The sequence below is a fragment of the Chelonia mydas genome, chromosome 9, assembly GCF_015237465.2.
Source record: "Chelonia mydas isolate rCheMyd1 chromosome 9, rCheMyd1.pri.v2, whole genome shotgun sequence".
In the NCBI taxonomy this organism is placed as follows: Eukaryota; Metazoa; Chordata; order Testudines; family Cheloniidae; genus Chelonia; species Chelonia mydas.
The window spans coordinates 36,908,309-36,931,536 of record NC_057855.1 but is presented as its reverse complement, the minus strand read 5'-3'; the positions used below and the strand labels follow the sequence as shown (position 1 = coordinate 36,931,536).

At 38.2% G+C, this 23,228-nt stretch overlaps 1 protein-coding gene across 3 annotated transcripts in view; it reads right to left on the bottom strand.

Annotated features, from left to right (window-relative positions):
* FARSB (phenylalanyl-tRNA synthetase subunit beta) overlaps positions 1-23,228 on the bottom strand; it is a 53,045-nt gene that overhangs the window by 15,257 nt on the left and 14,560 nt on the right. For 2 of the 3 annotated variants that reach the window (XM_007058185.4, XM_043521636.1), the window contains exons 12-16: positions 22,922-23,129; positions 22,426-22,506; positions 19,103-19,195; positions 17,241-17,358; positions 7,885-8,037 (exon numbers count right to left, since the gene is read on the bottom strand). In XM_007058185.4, coding sequence (XP_007058247.4) covers positions 7,885-8,037; positions 17,241-17,358; positions 19,103-19,195; positions 22,426-22,506; positions 22,922-23,129 — 653 coding nt within the window. Of the gene's footprint in view, positions 1-7,884; positions 8,038-8,135; positions 8,697-17,240; positions 17,359-19,102; positions 19,196-22,425; positions 22,507-22,921; positions 23,130-23,228 lie in introns of those variants that run through there. The other variant, XR_005226776.2, reaches the window with a different exon arrangement.

The window sequence follows — 23,228 nt, the reverse complement described above, 5'->3', positions numbered from 1 at the left end:
AATCTAGGTCTCTCTTCGAACCTCCAGAGGCTTTTCAAGCCAATTAAACAAAACACAAAAACAACTTTCCACACCCAGGGCTGTTGCTTCACATCTTTCTTAGGTGTTTCCTTGGATGTAAATTCAACCCTGATCAGATCTGTAGTACCAAACTGGAGGGACAGTATATACACAGCAGGTCAAATTAACACGACAGCAACCTGCAAAGATTAGAGCAGCTGGGGTATGAAGAAAGAAGTGAAAATTTGGTATTGAAGTGTAAAAGTAAAGAGGACATAAATAGATTTTTTAAAAATGTGACAGTAAGCGAGCAGCCGCACCCATCTAATTAAAGTGAGTTTAGTTTTATCTTGTCTTCTTAAAACGGTCCTAATCTTACTTTTTCATGTAACCAAGCACTCTCGGTGCCACAAGGAAAGTTGCTCAAGAGAATTAGATTGTGAGATTAGCAGGGGTGGTGGTACACAAGACCTCCATCTTAAAAAGTGGCCCACAGATGGAGAAGGTTTGAGAACTAGTGATTTCATGTTAGTAATAATGAAGGTCATCATTATTTGAACAGTGTCAAGCTGTGGGTGGAGACCACCTGTTCCCTACCTCATTAATAGAGGATAGACATCTAGTACCCATGACAAGCTTCTTTTTATTCCTTTATGCTGTACTATTTGATAGTCTCAACACTGGAGCTGTACATTTTCCACATATTAACAGACAAGATGAACCATCTAAGTAGAAAGGGCATAGTTTATACTAGCAGAGGCATAAACATGATTTATTATGTTTATACTGGCGCTGTAGTACCACCTAGATGTACTGTCAGAAGCCAGGGTCCTTTCTACTAGGCACTGTACATACATACACAAAATGAAAAGACAGTCCCTGCCTCAAAGACCTTGCAGTCATGAGACATAACAGGTAGATACCACCAACAGACAGGGGAGCACAAGGTAACAATGAGATGATTATGAACAGCAGATTAAGCACTGGTCACCGCACACAAGTTGTCTAGCTATTGTACATACGTACAATATTTTAGGTTCTTATATGGCCCCCACTGCAGTACAGTAGCATCTGAACACCCCTCAATCTTTAACATATTTATCCTACAACACATGTGAGAAAGGGAAGTGCGATTACTCCATTTTACAGATGGGGAACTGAGGCATAGGGAGACTAAATGACTTGGTCACGATGACACAGGGAGTCTGTAGCACAGCAGGAAATGGAACCTGGCTCTCCCAAGGCCTAGACTGTAGCTGAACCACTGGATCATCCTTCCTCTCTGAAGAGGTTTGTAGGCATCACACTACAGATAGTGGACAGACTGTGAATTAAGGTCAACTAAGCTCAAGAGAGTCTTCAGGTCTGTTGCATATTTATTGTAAAAAAACAAAACAAAAATGTTCATCACATTCTTAGTTATGGAGAGATAGCTACTTATACCTCTATAATTTCACAGCCATACCTTATTAGATGAAAAGCTATTACTATGATTTACTGTGTCATTAAAATTTTCTACACTTTACCACACCTTTCATTTAATTAAATGGGGGCAGGTGAAGGAAAGTAATGTAGTCTTTGTAAAGATTAAATGTTATTACACAACTGGCAATTAGTGACAGAAGCAAAACTAAAGATTTGTAAGTATGTAATTTTTAAGTTGAATCCAAACTGGCTCATTTCCCAGCATATCTACAGTATTAAGCTGTTGCATGCCCTACAAGAATGATTGACATGAACTGAACTCATATTAAAAAGGTCCTGTGAAAGCTGTTAAAGTACACAACAAAAAACAACAACGAGGAGTCCGGTGGCACCTTAAAGACTAACAGATTTATCTGGGCATGAGCTTTCTTGGGTAAAAAACCCAGATTTTTTACCCACGAAAGCTTATGCCCAAATAAATCTGTTAGTCTTTAAGGTGCCACCGGACTCCTTGTTGTTTTTGTGGATACAGACTAACATGGCTACCCCGATACTCGACACCAAAAAAAAAAAAAAAAAATCATACAAGTTTCAGAGGGTACAAAAGCAGCGTGTGCTGTGGGCTCGCACACACACACACCAGATTTTAAAAAAACCTTTTTGTTGAAATAAATACTATTCCCAGACTTTCTGATAAATCTCATTATGAAGGCACGTGGAACTAAAAGTCAAGCAATCTGATTTCTGTTCCTAGCTTTGCTGCTGAGCTTTTCTGAGAGTCTGGGCAAGTCGCTTCACCTCTGTGCCCCACTTACCTATGTGAAAGTTGTAAATAACAATACTTATCTTCTTCATACAGAGGTTGTTAAGTTTAATTCATTGATGTTTGTCAAATGCTTCGAGAATCAGATAAAAGACGCTGGAGGGGCACATTAAAAAGGGTTATTTTCCCACACACAAATCTTAAATATTTGCATTTTAATAACACTTAGTATAGTACCATAGGCGTCCCTGGCAAGTAAATACTTTGCATTTTTAATACTATTGTACCTTGTGTTTGAGGATTTCAAAGCAGAACGTTATGCCGATATTAAGGATAAAAAACCTGTATTTTTAAGTTTCAGGACTCCACTATAGACTAGCATGGGCCGGACTCCTAGTACAGCATCCTCTTTTATGATACTGAACTCAGCTACCGGAGTGAAGAAGAATAGTTCTCTAGTACACTGGTCCAACAGGAACAAGAGATGACCAATATTATCGGAAAGAGTTATTTTAAGTTTAAGCAGAGACTACAAGCTTGGATTCACATTACACTACCTTTCAATCCATCTATCTAAATGCCGTTAGTTTCCATTTCAAGACAGTGAAACCCATAACAAAGAGAAATGAATCAGGAATGAAGGCATTTCATATCCAGGTTGACTGGATGGCTCTTCTCAGCTCATATCTTTTTGTTACTTCTCCTTGATAGACTGGTTACTCGAAAAGGGTTTAGACCGCTTATTGATTCTTTTTCCCTGACGGCTGTACAGTCCATAAACTTTGATCTTTATATTACTAATTACATGGAACTAGCTAAAATGTCAATAAAAGAATTTTATTTAAAGAAACAGCACTTAAGAGTGAACAGATTAGAGGACCAATACAAAACTCTGCTCTTTTTAACACATTTAAAGTTTGGTTATAGATGTATGAATTGTTATCTGCTACAAAGGAAGTAAAACATTTTTTCTATGCCAACAGTTATAGGATCCATTAATCTACAGACATGTCAGTATTGTACACTTTCCAAAGTGGGGTAGAACTTCAACTTTCCCCCTTCAGGAATGTATCATTTTAATACTACCACTAGTAGCAAGAAAATATTAACTGGTCATAGCATCCTTTGAGAAACTGAAATCACTAACTATCAGATATATATTGAAATCCTTCAACTTAGTCACTTAAAAACAGCCTATTCTGCCAGGCCTCTCACAACGTCTTTTCTTTTCCATTTATTGTACAGCTCAGATTACACTAAAGAGTGGTGTGAAGGCCAGAGGAACATCACAATTTCACCCATATTTTCCAGCATCTGTAATTTTTCCACAGGTGTTGCTAGAGGGGCAAAAAGGCTATGACCCTAAGGTCAAGTCAATGGGCATTTAGGTGTTAGTATAACAGAAGGTGCTTAAATAACCATGGTTTGCACATATGGTAAAAAGAAACGAACAGACACACAGGCACTTCACTCGATGAATTCAGAAAGGAGGTGAAGCAGCATTGAAGCCTTATGGGAATTATATTTAAACATGCAACAAACTGTCTTCTCAGACACTTTCTGAAATGAAATCAGTACTTTATGTTCCAAATTAAGTCAAACCACTGCCATCATTTAAACAAGGAATACAGAACTATCAGAGGACTAAAACACAAATCTTTATATTATACCACAAATTAGTTTCAAGATTTGGCTGAAGACTACAAAAACAAAAAATGTTTGACTCCTTCCAGCTCAGAAATGGTTTTATATGGTAAACCCATTTTTAAAGTGTACAAATTTTCATGTGGTGTAGCTCCTAAAACTGTTTCCTCCATAAAAATTAAGATTACACATGATATAATATCCTAATCTAAAACCTCTACGGCAAGGAGCACTAACTCTTTTTTGAATCCTTCAGTACTCTGCAGTCTTTTAAGATGTTATAAGATATCTTTTTTTCACACAATTGACCTTACTTCATCATTGGCTTGACATTCTATCTCTCATATATGCTTAATTGGCAGGGTGAAAGGCAAGTAAAAAAAACCCAAAAACTTTGACTTCCAACTTTCTCCGCAGTCAAGGACTTTCCAAGTAAGTTGGTGCAGTGACACTGCGTTCACTCCAGCACCAGAGTATCAGCCATCTGCACTGTTACCAAGGTTAAATTCCAATGTCAGTAGAAATGCATGGAATCTACAAGTCATTCCGACAGAGTTTCTGGATCTCTCTTGTAACAGGAAGGAAGGAAGTGTTTTCAAACATACAGAACAGGATTCTACTCATCCACTCCCAAAAGCTGTTTGCAGCCTGTTGTACATAGCAAGTCTTAATCCATTCATTAGGTATCTCCAGAGTAAGCGGATATAGGAAGATTATTATGGGGGTGTTGGAATTATTAAAGGAACCAATATGTGCTGAGGCAGAAGGAATACTAAACGGCATTAGTATCAAGAAAATAATTATATATTGTATAAGAATTCTTTATTGTGATCTTTTTCCTGTTCTTTGTAAGGTGCTCAGACATTATGGTGATGGGTACAGTATAGAACGCAAGACATTTAGAAATATTTCTATCTATAAAACAAACACTTTCGACACATCTGTTCAATAAGAATTTACAGCTAGAATATTCAAAAACAGCCTAATGGAGTTAGGTAGGTGCTCAGCTCCAATGGAAACTCAATAAGAGTTAGGCACCTAGCTCCCTGAGGATCCTTTGAAAATACAAGCCTACAAATGGAATTAGAAGTCTTGCTCCTATCCCTGTTGGGAACAAGAACTGGATTGATGGCACAGCCATATGGTCACCCTGAACAAATGTACTTTCAGCATTACATTTCACTGGCCAACAGTCAGCTCTTACTATATTTTTCAGTACTTCAGCTAGCAAATCTTTTGAAAATCTGCAAGAATTAAAAGGGCATTACTTAGTAAAATAGAAAAAAGTTACATTAAAAATGTGAGCATGTATATGTTCATCAAGGATAAGTGCTAGGAGACTGCATCTGCTGTTATATTCAGTAAGCTGACAAGCCAGCAACACACAACTAAAAAATCAGCACATACAATAGAACCTCAAAGTTACGAACACCAGAGTTACAAACTGACCAGTCAACCACACATCTCATTTGGAACCGGAAGTATACAACCAGGCAGCAGCAGAGACAAATAAAAAAAGCAAATACAGTACAATTTTGTGTTAAATATAAAAATAAAGAGAAAGCAGCATTTTTCTTCTGCATAATACAGCTTTGAAACATTACTAAGTCAATTTTCCGTTGTAAACTTTTGAAGGAACAGCAATAATGTTTTGTTCAAGTTATCAACATTTCAGAGTTATGAACAACCTCCATTCCCAAGGTGTTTGTAACTCTGAGGTTCTACTGTATATCTAACAAAGTTGCTTTAGACTCAAACATGCTTTCTTATGTACTGTCAAAAATGTTGTGTCAGGGTCATTAGTTACAGTAAATGCAGAGCTAAGACTTCTCCTCAAGCAGGACAGAGGTCATAATTTCTCTCTCACATACTTGTATACTAACGAATGGTGAGTAGACAAAATAGCAGCTGCTATCCCCAGAGTCTTGTTTTTTTCTGTCATATTGATTTTGTCATTATTTTAAGAAACAGAATGGATGACTTGCCTGTTCTTGTTCTTTTGTACAGATTCCTGCTTCTTTTCTTTTGGAAGACAGCTAGCCCTTGCTTCAGGAGCAATCTCAAGAACTACCATGATTTTTTTGGTCCCTGGGCCCCTTTAAACCTCCCACAAACACACTCATGCAACAAACCAGAAAAGAGAGGTGGGAGTGGAGATAAATCACCATCATCCTCAAGTAACAATTTTCTGATCTAAAGTTCCACTGTAAATTTCCTAGGCAAGAAATAGAGGAACAAGTAGATTCCAATTCTTGTGGGAAAGAATATACAGCAGGCAGAGATCTCAGTCTATTCTAGGCCTTTTCCTAGCCCAGAAAGTAATTTAGATAACAAACATGTTTCCAGCATGTTGGAACAAGGGCTGAATATGGGATACCAATCCCAAAAGCAACATTGTCCTGGGAATGCTGCAATCCCCACTTTCCCTGAGATATACACTGCTACCCTTGGGATTTGACCTCTTTCATTCAAAAATCGAGAAAATGTAGCACAAAAATTATCTCAAATTTTCAGCATTGAGACAGCCTTGCTGCAAGTTCAAGATGGTTTATGAATTGCTTTGATGCAGATGTACAGGATGAATCTTTGCTCACTTATTTAATTAAACCCCCTTTCCCACATCTGAGTTTTGCAAGTTTGATAGTACCGATCAAGGAGAAAGTACCTTAAAGATATATTTATGAAAGGTTTTGGAGGCTTTCTGGGGTACATTCTCTAATTTTGTCAACCAAGGATTCTCTGTATAGGAATTAAACTGCTCCTTAACAGTATTAAAAGACAGAGACAGAAAGATAAAGAAAAAGCAAAAGGGGTTGTAAGGCTGGAGGATTCTGGTAGCTGGGTGGAATCAGAATGAGTAGACAGCTACTGAGCGTACAGCGCCTCCTTAACACATGGGAGGCGAGGTAGAAGAGGAGGGAGGGGGAGAGATGGTTATAGCAGTTAGAAATTGACACTGAATTCTCCATACAATTCATAATTTCTTCCTGAACTGGAAACTTTCTCAAAATTTCTGGAAGCTTTGAAAACCCCTTCCAATGCATGCACCAGAGCCAAGCAACTCAGGAACATTGATCTAGGAGTAATATCTGAGTTTAGAGGGTTCTGTTTCATAACAGATGGAGACTTGCAACTGTGCACCTACCTGAGGGCAACTAAAGAATCCTCAGGAGCCTTGGCCAGTACAGTTCTTGCAGGAAATGCATGGCCAAGGGGCAGCACAGAAGTGGGAGGTCAGGTGCTGGAGCAGAAGCTAGGGGGCTGTAGATGGGCAGCCCTCATATGCCTCGCCTAGAGAGGGTCTCCAGCAATTTTTCTTTACAGGGGTTATAGCCCAGCCACTTCTGCTGGTGGGCCAGCACACACTCCTCTCTCTTGCGTGTGCACACACACACACACGAAGAATAAAGAGTAAGTAAGGATTTCATGTCCAGTCCCCTACATGTAACTAACCTGGCATAAAGAAGCATGAGGCCTATTGTATAAATATAACTAATACAGCAGCAGGTTCATTTGTCTAGAAGACAGCACACTTGTGCAGCAGCTCTAGTTCCACAATAATTAGGTAACGTTTCAAGCTAGAATATTAGGAGTAACGAGTCATCTTTTGTCTGTTTCCAGGCATTTCTAGCAATAGGAAAGCAGCAGATACCTGGTGTTAATTAAAACTCATTCAATAAACTGACAGCTAACCCTTAAATTGCTGGATTCACTCATTGTGAAGAGCACATTCCTATACACATGCAGCTTACTCATGTAAGAAATATCCACTGTACTAGGATTCTCTCTTATGTAAAGATCACCACCACAGAAGCTAGCTAAAAATACGGAGACCAAAAAAAAAAAGTCCAATTCCATTTCCTAATGTGTAAGAGGCAATGAGAATACAGAGTCCCATTTGCCCCATAGTATTTTTCAGCATGCTAACACATATTCAAAACAACTCTTGTACTGTAGTGCCAACAGTTAATGACAATATAAAATTAAATCCACATAGTAATGGGATCGTAGGACTCCTTTATATGTCCCTCTCCATGCTGCTGCTCTCCTACCTTCAGCTGCCTTGATTAGATATCCACTCTCTTTGCTTGGTGGCACAGCCAGCAGCTGCATGACTCTATCCAGCAACCCATGGATGACCTCAAACCCGGGGTTCTTGTTGTAGTAAATGGCACAGAGATTCCTCTGGTTCCTTGCACCTACATCTGCAGAAGAAACAAACAGTTGTACTTCTGGGTTTTGTCACGTGTTTATCCTTCCCTTTTGCATCAGTTTTTACAGTTGTGCATGGAAACATCTGTACCTCAGGGAGAAATTGAGAATGCGGAATGGCCTCTCCCACAGACATCCATCCCACACTCTGCGGAGTTGATTATAGGCACTGGCCATGCTTTAACTCATAGGTCTCCCATCATTTGGAAAAATCATGCTGCACAGATTTTAAATACTGTACTTTATTAGGATGGAAATGGAGAAGAAATGTGGTAAGGAGAAATATCTTGCCAAGTAAACAACAGAACTCAGTATATTTCCAACATGTTATTAAAAGGTTAAAGGATTTAAAAAGCAGATTAACCAAAATATGTATATTCAACAAGAATCAACAAGATCCTGATACTTAGAATCTATTATTTTTGACATTTACAATTTAAGGTTGGTGGCGAAAGTAGATTTATGAACAGGGAGACACAGCCTTTTACCAGTACAAAACAAGCTCACTTCTGTAAGTAGCCAAATATAGTTATACTCTCATGGATGTTTGGGGCTGTGTGTGAAGAGAGATCTTGGTCTAAGTCTAATTCCAAGAAGACAGGTTTCCACATCACAGAAGCCATCCACACAGTTAAAACCTTCCTTGGTAGTCCTAGAAGCAAGAAAGATCCAATGAGAGTGCACTGCATTTTCACATCAGCTTTCAGGACAGGATTGAAATACTGGTGGTGGAGCAGAGACGCTACAGTGCACCCGTTTTATGGATATCAGTCTCAGACTGTCAAATCAAACACCTCAAATGTATATTTTAAAAAGCTTCGTAATTTCCAAAATTACCATATATCATGTGTTCACACAAAGCACTAAAACTACAGCAGCCTTCCCCTCCCCCCCCCGCTTAATTTAAATTAATTTTGATTAGACTGTTCATTCCACCAGAATACTGTGTCATTTTCTTGTCACATGGATACATTTTAGACACAAGTGTATTACAGTATCATTATATTCCTGTGCCTCTCCAGACTAGACCATGGCAGTGCACTCCGCTTGAGTCTGTCAAAGGTTACTCAGAAGATTCAACTAATGCAGAATCCTGCTTTTTAATTTTTTGAGAGGAAAAGGATAATACATGTGTTCTTATCATCTGTCAGTTCACTTATGGTGAAATTCAAGATACTGGTTAGTACACCACCATCCTGCTAAGCTGTCTATATCTAGGCTTGGCAGACTTTTTAAAAAAAAATATATTTTCAACAGATATCAATGTTTATTTTTAAGCATTTTCCCTATTTTTTTATTGATTGCAATTTTCAGTTATGTAAAATGGGTTTTAAGCTTTTTTATCTTTATCAATTAAAATGTCCAGTTATGGGAAATTATGGGGGGGATGGACAATATAGGGGACAGAATCATTTAATGACAGTAGATGTGGAGATTCAAAAAGTTAAAGCTTTATAACCATTAAAATACAAACTGTCAATCTCAAATTTCAAGATATTCAGAGTAAACATCCTTAAATCAAATGAATAACTTCTCACACTGCATCTTCTTTACTTTGTCTGTCTGAAATTTCAATCATCATTGATGGAAATATTTTTTCGTTAATTTCTCTGTGTGTGGTGAAATCAATATTTACCAGCATTTATTAATGAAAATCTAATCCTCCCAAACCTATCTATAGCCCAGTTCTCAGAAGTCACTTCTCCCCTTATGGTGCACTCAGCAGAAACCCCTTGCCTGGCTGTGCCAAGGGTGGGGCTTGCTGGTTGGCTGTGCCAAAGCTGGCCGGCTGTGCCAAAGCTGGCCCTTGCAGAAGTCAGGAAGGGCTGGTCTACACTACTGCTTAAGTGTGAAAAAGACACCCCCCTGAGCGACACAAGTTACAGCAACTTAAGTATGTCCACATCAGCTCTATGTCGACAGGAGATTCTCTCCCACCAATAAAGCTTCAGCCTCTCGCGGAGGTGGAATAATTATGCTGACGAGAGAGCTCTCTCCTGTTGGAATAGCGCATCTTCACCAGATGCACTACAGAGGTTCAGCTGCGCTGCAGTGTAGACTTGCCCTCATTGGCAGTCCCTTTCTTCTAGGATAGAATTTGCTCACAACAAAATACCAGCTAGAGCCTGATTATTTGTACAGCACCACACAAGATGTATGGATTTTTTCAGATTGTAGAGAGTCCTCCAACATGTAGCCAACTGATTAGGTTTTGTTCCCCTCCGAGTCCATCTCTTCTCCCCTAAAGTGGGAGAGGAGGGTTGCCTTAATTCTCCTCCTTTTGGAGAAAATATGTTATGAGACATGTTTTTATAAGCCTCCAAAATTAAAGTTACAGTTATTTATGAAGATGACTCATTTTACTGCAAAATATATTTCATGCTTTTCCCCTTGTGCCTTTCATTCAACATCTGTGTGTAGCCAATGGGAAAGATCATGAGATGCTAGAGACTTCAAAGGAATCAGGGAACATCAGGGTCCGAGCCCGTTTTCAAACAAACATGGACAACAGAGTTCTCAATATGAAACAAAGCCTGAAAGAAGAAGAGCAGGTCGGATTACCATAGCTAAAATATTTTTGCACCTGGATGCCTAAAATAGCAGCAGTAGGCAGAACTGTATTCTCTCTCTCATAAGCCCCATCCACTGACCAGACCACTCTGTCCATTTTTCTCCAGTGAAGACCTAGCAGCAGTGATTCACATATTTATCATTCTAAATTTGATTAGTGCATACTTCTGTATACTGGGTCGACCCGCTCCACTCGCTACGATGGCTGCCATTCAAATGCCAGGTGCATTCTTAAAGAGATTTGGAACGCCAATTTGGAATCCCTGTCAGACAGAATTTGGGTTTGGCCTTCGACTGCTCCAAAAATAATTGGTCAATTCAGCAAATTTGGTCAAATAATGTCCAAAATGTCCAAATATTTTAAACACACTAATTTATTAGAACAGTAACAACAGTAACAAAAAAGACTAAGACTTTATGGTCTCCTGAGGGGTAAGGTAGATACTCATGTCTAATTACAAAAACCAAGTTACTTAACTGAGTTATTTTAACTCAGAAAAATGTAAAATGAAACAAAGTTCTACAAAACGAAAGAATAATTATCTTTTTTTTAGTAATGTTAGATTAGCATTTAAATGTCAATGTTATTCAAGGCTGAAGAGTTACAAAAAAAGAAAAATTAAACAAATAAAAGAAACCCATAGCAACTATAAAAGAAAAAAGTTATTTTTAAATGCAGTTATGCTAGGTAGGCAGCAGGCCAACTCTTCAAGCATCCTGCTTTTCATTATCTTCTTTTTCTTTATCAGCTTCAACTGCTTCATCTATATCTTTGCATTGATGGCTTGGTATACAAATAAAGACATATACAGTGTTTGTCTGGAATCTTCCAGGACAATCAAGATGTTCAACTTTCTGTCAGTTTGCCTTTTTCCCAACAGGTGACATAAATGTATAGCAAAGTTAGTGATTTAAGACATTTGTGTAGGCTTGCTAACACACACTACCATACCACAATCAAAAAGGTAGGCCACTGCCTATATCAGGGCATTCTTGATGGAATGTGTGACAACACTTGACCATGGACAAATAATATGTGGTCAACTGACCAGCTTGCCAAGCCTAGACAGAATACCAGAAGTTCATGTCTCTTCACCAGATGCTGGGATCAAGAAGCAGCAGCCTCAACACTAGAACCCAGTTGAAGCCAGTCAGCCTTTTCCATCCCTTTCTATCCTTACCTTGATGGAGACAATTCAGTTGGAAAGTAATTTTAACACCATCTTACCAGCCCCAGAGGCTCTGGCTGTCTGGCATGAAGGAGCTGTCCCCTACACTCCTATTTCATCTGTTGGAGTGGAAAGAGCATCTGTGTCAAGGCTCCCTTAAGCACTTAGATGGAGGGAAGCTTGAAAAATCCCCTAACAGCTGGAGATTGAGCAATTAAAAAAAAAAATAAAACCTGCCAGCTATTCTCCAGGAGTCCTGATGGGTTCAGGAAAAGTTTCCAAGCTCAGAATGCTCCAAGATCTCTACTGAAATCAAGTACTAACTAGTACAGAACAAGTAGGGTGAAGAAGGATAAAAAATTATTCAAATCTTGGAATACCAACAGTTTGGGTCTGACTAAGCTTTTTTCAGGAAATATTTGTCAGCGGTCTCCTCAATAACAGGAGTAGAACAAAGGTGGATTTCATCTCGCTCACATGTTAGGTGATTCATGAGGACATCATTACTGATAAATCCTCAGAAAATTCAAAGTAGGTCACTTGGATTTTGGTTTGATCCTGGTACAAGTTATCAAACCACTATCTGAACCCATTTCTTCAGTGTCACTCTTCTAATACAAAGTAGTAAATCTGGTAGCTATCACATCTGCATGCAGAATATCTGAGCTGTACTCCACAGATCTCACGAGACACTTCTCTCCTTATTCTATACCAAGCTTAAACACAACAAAAGAGAAACTCTGCCACATGTTGGACATACTCAGAGTGGTTAATATCAACAAGGCAAGAACTCAGGCATATAACTAACCTATACCTACTGTATCATCTCCCAGTGAACAACAAAAAAGGCATTTAAAACCATCAGTTACTAGGTGGCTAATGTATTGCATTAAAAAGGAATACAAAGTACAAGAGTAAAAGCTCACAGGCAAGATCAAAGCTCATCCTTGTGGACCAAAAGTCATTCATGTCTTCAGAAGATATTTACAAAGCAGCAGGCAGATAATCTAGTACCATGTTTGCTAGACTCTAACAGTGGCTCTCAACCTGCAGCCCAGTGACCACTGCTAGAAGCTAGACATGCAGGCCTCTGCAGACACTGCCTTCAGTGAAGGGTTCTCTGTTATCCAAGAAGCTTCTAAATACTAGAATTGTAGCTTTCAGCTTGTAAAAAGTAACTGTAGTTTCACTAGGGTTAATTCCCAATGCGGGAATGGCAAACCTAGACAAAACAGATCTGATGCCTGGTACATCTGATATCTCTTCTCGGGGTATCCAAGGTTTGCAATTCAAACCTAATACTTTCTTCATTTGTATCCCACCTCTCCCTGATGCCTATAAGTAACCATAACATCACGGTTATAGGATAATTTGTACATACATATGCAATATATATATTACTATGTTATTGCAGCCTATAAATCAGGTTAGACCAGGCACAGAAACTTCACATCCTCCCTAACCATGATGAAAATATACATTTTACCCCCTCAAAAAGTTCTCTGACCAATGACCTAGTAGAATTTTGCAAATATGCAAAAGTTTACATATATAAACAACTGATAAGAAGAAAACCTTGTTTACTATTTCCTATTCCCATGGGCTGTTATGTCCTTTGAGAATGCAAGCTTTTTGGAGATATCTTTTTGTACAGTGCTTAGCATATTGTAGGCACTATTAGAAACCACAGCAACAAAAGTTAGGTTGAATTTTACTTCACAATTACTCAGGTAATTTATGACTTCGTCATATCTTTATCCCGAACAAAAAGATGGTCATGACAAAAAAAATACTTCAAATTCTTATACTTCACATTTTCAAAATCACTGTACAAACCTTAACTAATGAGTACATTTTGTGTTCACTCAATCCTTCCAAGCCTTGTAAGTGCTGTAACGCTCAGTCTTTCAGAGAGTCAATACATTATATCACAGGAAGTTCATTCACTGCACACTACGGGGAAAACAGTATTTGGAACTTTATGCCAAAGCTGGGGTTTGTTGGAAATGCCTCAGTTCTTTGTAAATCATTTAAGAGAGCACTTGTGTCATGCCATGAAACAATTCTGTGGGCCTGCCAAATATGTCAGCCTAAATTATATATGTATTTCACCGACTTCAAAGCACTGCCTGGAGATGCTGCTCTAAAATAACTTAAAGGATGGGCAGCTGGCTATGACTTTGCGAGCCAAAACGATGTAATGAAAGATAGAACCGTGGTGCATGCTGCCCCCTAGTAACTTTAAAGGGTTTAGAAAAGATGGGATTTTGAAAGAGTACACCTGCTCAGTTAAACACTAGTCTCACAATCAATCAATTTCACAGAAATCCTCATTTTGTATATAATTACAGTAAGGCCTGCAAGAAAATGCACACAAACAACTTCAAGTGCATCCACAATTTAATCTCAACCATGTTAGAGGCAGACTGCTGCATTCTTGCAAAATTCTACTAGGTCATTGGTCAGAGAACTTTTTGAAGGGGTAAAATGTATATTTTCATCATGGTTAGGGAGGATGTGAAGTTTCTGTGCCTGGTCTAACCTGATTTATAGGCTGCAATAACATAGTAATAGCACTAGAGAAGACTTTACCAACCTAACAATAAGACCAAACCTCAAGACAATATTCTATGCAACTCTGCAGAGGGTGCACAGAACTGTGCGACACATACTCAAACCCTGCATTTTCTCTCTCTCTCATCTTTTGAGAAGGAAACTTTAGTCAGATTTGGACTTATTTTTATTAAATCTGGCATGCATTTTCCAAATTTAGTAAATCAAAATCTATGTCTCATATGTGAGGAGGAGAAGCATGTTTTGTTCACCTTAGTAAAGATGAAGTGTGTGCAAAAAATATTTTTATTAAAGAACAATGCATTTATACAGCTATATTTATTCACATACAAATGACTACTTCACATTCCGTGAGTGTCAGTGCTCTTCTGATCCATACTTTTTAAATTAATTGGAAATTTTGCATGGCAAAAATATGAAATAGTAAAATTAAGTTAGTCAGAATGATAACATAAGTGTACTGCAGGGAGTCTCATTCCATATGTGAAAACAGGACAACCCCATATTGTTTAATGTCTACAGAACTGTTGTTGATTTCTCATTCCTTTTTTCTTTTGAAACTATGAATTACAGCACATTTAGATTTAAGGCCCAAAAATTAATTTGGGAAAGACATTAAGCAGATTTACCGAAAATATATACCACAAAACAATTTTATTATTTGTATTCTGGTAATTCTCAAACTGTACCAGGCACTGTGCAAATACATCGGAATACAAAGCCCTTATCTCAAAGAACTTATGTTTAATCCACAGCAATGATTACTGCTAAACTTAAAGTACACTTTAAGAGTAGGCTTTTATAACACAGTTAAGTGGCCATTTGTATAAGTGGAAGCTTAAAAAAATCCTACAGTGAGAACCCATGAAATAACAGTAATTTATTTAACTAGTATATTTCATGCAGCCAGAAGGAATGCTCTCTTCCCTCCAACATAAATAACCCCTACACCAGTTATGAAGAATGCTAAAGCTATTCTGCCATCTGTACCATGTTTTGTGCATGCTGGCAGCCTCCTTGCCCAACAAGTAATGAGCCTGGATCACCAAACTGTCTGCATTTAATAAAGAGTCTGCATGCTTTGCTAAAATTGCTTATTTTTCCTGGCAATTTTTAAAAAATAATCCACAAATTAAGTTAATCAACAAAGCAATTTACTTGCTATTTTGTTTACGTCTTATGTAAACCTTTGTTTCATAGACACCAAATAGGTTAAACACAGCATGAAAAGCTGAAATCAGATAACACAGCAGCACTCATTTCTGTTACTGTATTTAAGGTAGTGTCAGGATTTTTCATTATGAAGTGGCAGAAATTTGCTTCAGGGTTGCAACGCAGCACACAAGGTCTTGCCAGCAGAGAAACAGATCTATATACACCCTTCTCCACCAAGCCACCGTGTGAAGAAAAACTAATTCAGTAACTTGAGTTTGATTTTTTTTTTTTTTTTTTTACAGTTTAGTTTTTTTTCCTTACAGCTTGCAGCACTTTTATATATTTCCAAATAAAAATTATGCTGTTTTAGGCCCCGATCCTGGAGTCAGACACCTACAACCAGGCAGAATACCATTAAAATCCTTGAAACGTGAACTGACTGCTTTGGCTATTTAAAATATAACCCAACTAAGACTGCAGCATGATACTAAAGGAGACATGTTTATCTCAGCACTCTGCATAAAATGGGAACATACTCTCAAGTAGATGATTTGATAGATGTGTGGGAATTTTATAACACCAAGAATTTCTTTCTTTGTTTTTTTTTTTGCACGTGGACTTGCCCCAGTCTTCACCAAGAAACAGCAATACACTTGCAAGACATCCACTTACACAAGGGGAGGGTGTGCACAGCCCCAGTATTGATCTAACATAGGTTACATATCTATTACAATGGTAAAGGAGACATTAGCTATCGAGTGAGGGATGGTATCACAAAATAAAGAGTACTTAAACAGACAAATCTGTCAGATCAGATGATCACTTTTTACTAAACCCCTAAAAGGAAAAAAAGTTATTTATAAATTCTGCAGATTTGATGGTATTATCCTGTAGGATTCTCTCCTATGTCTCACACTCCCAGTACAGGTCCTCCTGGGCCTCAGATATGGTAATTCAGCACAAGACGGCTCCCCGCCCCCACACTGGGATCTCAGCATCAACAAAGGCTGTCCCAGGTGGAGATGTGCAATAGAGATTTAAAAATACCATTGCAATCATCAGACCCAACTTCTGTAGCATGGTCTGAGCTGTCGCGTGATGAGTGACAAATCCTCACTGGCAAACTTACTATGCCCTGGATCCTGCCCTGGGCCAAGGCGGCTATGAGTTGAGCTTTTCTTATTGATCTCTGACCTACTTAGTTCTCTATGGGGGACAAGCCAAGACTTTGGAATCACTTGGTTTAGGTACCTAGCGAGCTTTTCAAAAGTGCACAGGAACCATTGATTTCAGTGCGTGTTAGGCACCTATCTGCATGTTGCCCAAATACCATTAAAAATCTGGCCTTTGAAGCAAGGGAGTTCCACGCTGGTGCTGTGAGCATGAGCTAAGTGAGAATGAATTCTGTAGCAATATTTTTGATAAACAGAGATTTACCCACTATTACCATTTATCAAGTAAATAAGCATTTCTTGAGAGGCACTTGCCCATGAAGTTGGGTACAGTACAGATTCCCTGAAGGACATAGGCCAAAACAGCTAAAGGGTTGGACATTATAAAAATTAAAACCACTAAAACTGTAGGACCTGTTTTAATAGAGTTATAGAAGTAGCACCTCTTAAAAAAGAGCAACTTAAAACAGAGCAGGCCAGAGTTCTTTCAGAAAATCATGAATCCTTGCACAGAAGGTATGAAAAACTCTTGGGTGCTCAGTGGGGTTCTCTTACCTTTGGTGGAATCTTTTAAGACAACGTCAGAGATTTCAAAAAGTTTCAGAGGCAAAGGCATCTTTCTATTAGCAGCAATAGTCTTCAGGAGGCCAGGCAAGAGGCTGGTGCGTGCCACCTACAGGTCAAACATGAAATTGCATGGGTAAAACAACCTGGTAGGTTGCTTAGGTGCTTTATCTTTGCTGGGTTTGCTTATTTGGAATTAGTTTTAAAATAACCAGGTGAAATAATGCAGTAATTTCAGAAGTTTATCGCTCTCTATTTTAGAATTATTAAACCTGAAAATGTAGATTCATGCATTTACTGTTCAAGGATCTCAAAGTGTCTTACGACTGTGCATGAACATTCATACCCACATTTTGCAGGGGAAACCGAGGCACAGAGCACTTCAGAGGCTTGTCTGAATTTGTATGGCACATCCATGACACAGGAAGGGAAAAAAACCCAGGACTTCTCATTCTCTGTCCCCAGCTCTAACTACAAGGTAACACTGCTTCCAAATACATAGATTGAGAATTTCTCTAAGGAACTAAAACAATTCATACATATTTCTGATGCAAAGTGACATGTATCATCAGTTATACTTTCAAGGAATGTGGGTCATCATATTGTCATCATATTGCAAGGGTCCTCATGAATTTTTAAGCAAGAGAATGGCTGAGGGATGGGATGCTTCCTCTACTTCTCATTGTCAGTGGTGTGAGTTCAAAGGGTTCTTGCTCCAGAATAGAGGATTTAGTGGCTAGGAGCTCAGCAGCTCTTTTGCTTTGCAGTAGTGTATATATAATGGACAACTGAAAGCTATTTATTTGTAAGCCAGCTGTGAACCAACCTTAAAAATTCAAGACATCAGCCAGATGACTGATGAGTGGTGCAAAGCAGCAGCAAAGAGACCTGGCAAGGTGGCAGCCAGGTACACAGGGAAGTTAAAATATGGGTTTAAACTTAATTTTGAAATTTGGATTAAGCTGATGGGGGCATAAATATATGAAGTTTAAACATATAAAGACAATTCCTGTTGATACAGAAAGTAAATACTAAGATGACTCCTGAACAGTCATTCATAGGCCTGCTGGTGACTATCAATAGCACAGGTGATACTGTAAGATACTGTACTGTAGTATGCTTAAAATATGTGGAGAGACTACAGTGATGGACAACCAGAAGTATCTATGATAGAAAAACAAGAAACAAACACCAGGTACTCACGTTAGTGTTTTTTCAAATGCAATTCACCCACATTTACTGTGCCCTGCCTTCAAATGCTGTCTTAATAAAGTGCCCCAGTTTTCAGATTGGCTCTGTGGGACTAGATTTTCCACTGGAATTTACAAATCATGGAAACACTTCTACTGAACTTAGATTCTCAAAAAGCCTGACTTTACTAACCTATATTTTGAGTGAAACTTGATCTCTCTGCTGAATTTTGGACTCTGCAACTAGTCTAGATTCTGCTGATACAAATGGACATTTAGAGATTTAGGATTTAAAGGTGGAAATTACTGTAACAAAACAGGGCCCAATTTTGTCACCCCTAATCCCACTGGGTAGTACCTCATTCCACTAAGTTTACACTGTTTAAAATATTATTAAGTATAAGGGGGATAGAATTGGGCCCTCAGAAGAAACTGCAAGCAACTGTATTTTACATGTGCATAATCTCTCTATTGACTTCTAACTGCATTAAAAGTGGTCACCACATTTTATGTATTTTCTTCCCTTTCGATATTTAAGTTACCTCCCAAATTGCAGGCTTTAAATGTATTTTTGTAATGTTATCTTGCTGATTGGTAACTACCTTCTCAGATGTTTAGGGAAGCTGGTAGTGCAACAATTAGACCTGAAATTAAACTACTCACCTGAAATTCTGCTGTTTTGGGATTAGCTATGTGTACTGCTTTTGTTGAAGAGATGTCCACACCAAGTTTATCAGCAATATCTTCTTGGGAACACTGAAGAGAGAAAAAAAAACAAACACACACAGTCAAATGGTTAAAATATACAGAGAACCAATGATAGAACTTGATATCAAGAACAATGCAAGATCAGAGAGAGTCGTGTTAAGGGGCATCAGAGCTATTGCTGATCTGCAATACTCACTTGTAAGCACAAAAGAAAGCGAAGAATGAAGCCTCAGCCTTATATCTAAATGGGCTGGTTTATTTATGCATCAATTACTAACCAAAATAATGCTAGATTAACAGGAAAAGGCAAGAGTGTATTAGCTTTTATCATGGGTAATTATTTTAATTTATTTAACTATTTTAAAAATAAGAGGACAGATTCTTCCACTCTGATTTCCATTGAATAGTGGATTTCCTGTGCAAGCAGTCCCCGTGGAATCAGTCCTACACTGAGCCTTCGCACAGAGAAAACAATCCCACTGGGACTACTTGCAGAATAAGCTACTACTGTGCATTGATAAGGGTTACACAATCTAGCCCTCAACTATCATGGCTCCATTAGGCTCTCAAGGTATCATTAAAAAGCTAGTTACTAAAATAGTACAAGTGACCTATTTAGCTCACTGATCACCTGTGCACACTGAGTGACAGAAACTACCATTAAGGCCATGCCTACACTTACAAGCTTACAGTGGCACAGCTGTACCAATACAGCTGTGTTGCTATAAGATCACTCCGGTAGCCGCGTTACGTAGACAGGAGAGCGCTCTTCCATCAACATAATAAAACCAGCTCAACAAGCAGCGGTAGCTATGTCAGCAGAAGACACACTCCCGCCAACAAGCGCTTATGCCGACAAAAAATATGTCGCTCAGGGGTGTGTTTTTTCACATCCTCTGAGCAATAAAAGTTTTGCCGACATAAATGCTAGTGTAGACATGACCTAAGGTTCACAGCCCAGATTTCCAGAATTTATAGCTCTACTAATGCATTAGGAAATTGATACATGAACTCTGCATGTAACTGAGGATTTGCTAGTATTCTGCAATCCTCCCAGAGTGTTCTGTTTGCGTTGGCAGTGCTCCAAAAGGGGTGTTGATTGAGCAAATGTGAGCAAAATTAGCAGCTGACACCATTGGAAAGCGTGGGCTTCTGAATGGAAAAAAATTCATTGCTGACCTTAACAGGAATTTTTTATGGTCAAGTGTTTTCAGATGTCTAGCTAAACTTTGTTAGCTGACTATGATGGGACTGAATACACACTAGCTAAATCATACAGAACTCAATGTTACTCTTTTGAAGCTATAGTTTTGGGCTCAAACCAAAGAATGGATTACATGTGAGAATGACTAATGGACATTTCTCATCCAAAATGTACATGAGGTTGCGGAATGGTGCAGCATGTATGACACTGAAATGATAGGTGTGTTTCATATCTGTGTTTTAAGAACCTGGCAGTGATATGCCAGAGCTCAGATATCAATGCCACAGCAAAAACACAGATGTGAAACATGCATGACATGATGTAAGTGCCCGATCTCACAAATCCCTACCTATGTGAACAGCTCTTACTATTGTAATCACATGCTGCTGCAATTCATAAAGATCAGATAACTTGTACTGCTGGGATGCATATAAATTCAGCATTTTGAAGCATCCCAGTTATCTGATGTTGAGAACACTGAAGAGACATTCATTGAACTAATACATGAACATAATCTGTGAAAGCTTTGAACACAGGAACACACTGTGCTGCCCCATCATTGTACTACTACAGATAATCTTACTACACTGCATATTGGTATAGTGAGAAATAACTGGTAGCTATTATCCTGGATAGTCCACTGGGATTGTGCACTAGTTAGATGGGCCAAAGTTGAAAAAAAATAAAAATCACATCTGAACCTCCTGGAAGTCAAGAGACAGAAGTTTGAAGCCAATTTTTATCGTTTTACATTATTCCATTACATTGGGATTATGGTATTTGGTTTCAAAGGGTAAAATTTTCAAAGGCACTTAAGTGCTGTAGGGGCCTAAGTCCAATTGAAAGTCAGTGTCAAAAGACACTTAGATGATTTCGAAAATATTATCCAAATATTAACTGCGAATCAGATAACAGTCTCTGAAAGGAGGATGAGTGTCCTTTCAGGGTGCATGTGTGCACGTGTATGTATTTTTTGCACCACATACAGGGTCAGCTATTAGTTATATAAATCTCATGCATTTCTGAAAATCCTTTATACATCTACATCTACTCAAATATAAGGGCACAATTTGGTACAAATTCTGTGGCCATATTAGCACATGGGCACCTGCCATTATGTTCACCCAAGTACTTTTATTCTAAAGAACTTATTTAGCATACTAAAAAATGTTTTAAAATCTATTCTGAGGAGTTGCTGTACACTGATATCTGATTTGCTAAACTAAATATGGTCATGTGCATTTAATATTTTTTAAAAACATTTACTAGTCTGTATTATCAACTAATGGTCTGCACAATTCCAGTTTTCAAAACTACACTAACTGCAGTTACGGACATAACTGTGGTAAGAAGTACTCTTTGCTGTGAAACCCCAATCCCTTGCAAGGGTCTGAGTACTACTGTAACAATTATAACAGTCTATATCTGTGCAGGAAGCTGGAAGTGAGACTGTTGCATGGGGACGTCAGAGTACAATTAATGCATAATTTATACTTTTTTAAATACTTTAAAAAGATCTGTAAAAAAAACAAAACAGTTTTGCTGACTGAGGCTTTGCATAACACTAAAACAGCTGAAGCAAGCATTCACAGACAAGTTACAATACCCAAGAAAGGGTTCAGAATGGAATGGCTGTGAACTATATGAACTGCAGTGTTATATATGGGGTATCACTATTCATTTTGTTTCCACATTATTAAATTGTAACCAAATACATTTGGTTTGTTATTAAACTCTGGCAATCTTGAGAAACAGTGACAGTCTTCTACCTCAGTACTATTCATGTTAAGTGAAATTTAGAACAGTCCATTTCAGCATCCATATTTCACCTCTATATTTTGAAATATATGCCAGATTAACAGTCAGCCATTCAATTCCTCTGAGGATACAAACTCACACAACACGCATTATATTGTAATACCAAAACATTAGCAAACAAGCATGTCCCAAAACAAGATCACATAACATTTGCTGCATTTACACTGCATGACACCATAAGACTATTATGTTCTGATTTGGCTCCCTAATTGTTTCAGTATACAACCAAAAAATCCCAAAGTTAATAAAAATGTACCAGTGCAAAAGTGAGTGCTTCAGTGAATCCAGCAGCTGCCAAGTCCTGTCTCAGAAGTTCTGTGAGCTTATTGAGAGGAAACTAAAAGAAATCAAGACAGTTTTCATCTTCAATCTGAAAATATTTATGATGCTTTTCCTTGATAACTCCGCATGTTACACTACAGTGAATATTGCTAGTAAGGTTGCTTGCATGCTTTAAAAAACAACAAAAAGCATCAACCAGCTGACTGAGAAAATGAATCTCCCAATTAAAGATCTAATAACAGGTCCACGCTTAAACCCTGTCTTTTTTCCAAGCACCAGCAACCACTGGTCTTGGCTCTACTCAGATCAGTTGGGCATATGTTTTGTATCCAATCCATGGTAAATGCCTTTCACAGCAAAGCATGTCCAAATATTGTTTAATTCTTTGGCTCTGTTTTTCTCAAAACCCTTCTAGCGTACACTAGTCATTTACTGACAATATAGAAATGTATTTATGGGGACAATCTTACTTGATTGGCTATGGTGTATGTTTTTGGAATAGTCATCTGAATGTTGTTATAACCATAAGCTATTGCTGCATCTTCTATGATATCACATGCATGGATAATGTCCGCTCTGGTAGGAGGGATTTCAATTTCTATATTGTTCCCATTCCCTGTGACATGTGACTTCAAACACATCCTGGTCAGCAGCTTTGCAAGACTTGATGGTGTTTCACTAAAACAAGACAACAGAATCAATATTAGGAGACTTCTACTTCACATTGATTAGCTTTTAAATAAGATACTACCTTTCATTTGCACAGTGTCTTCCATG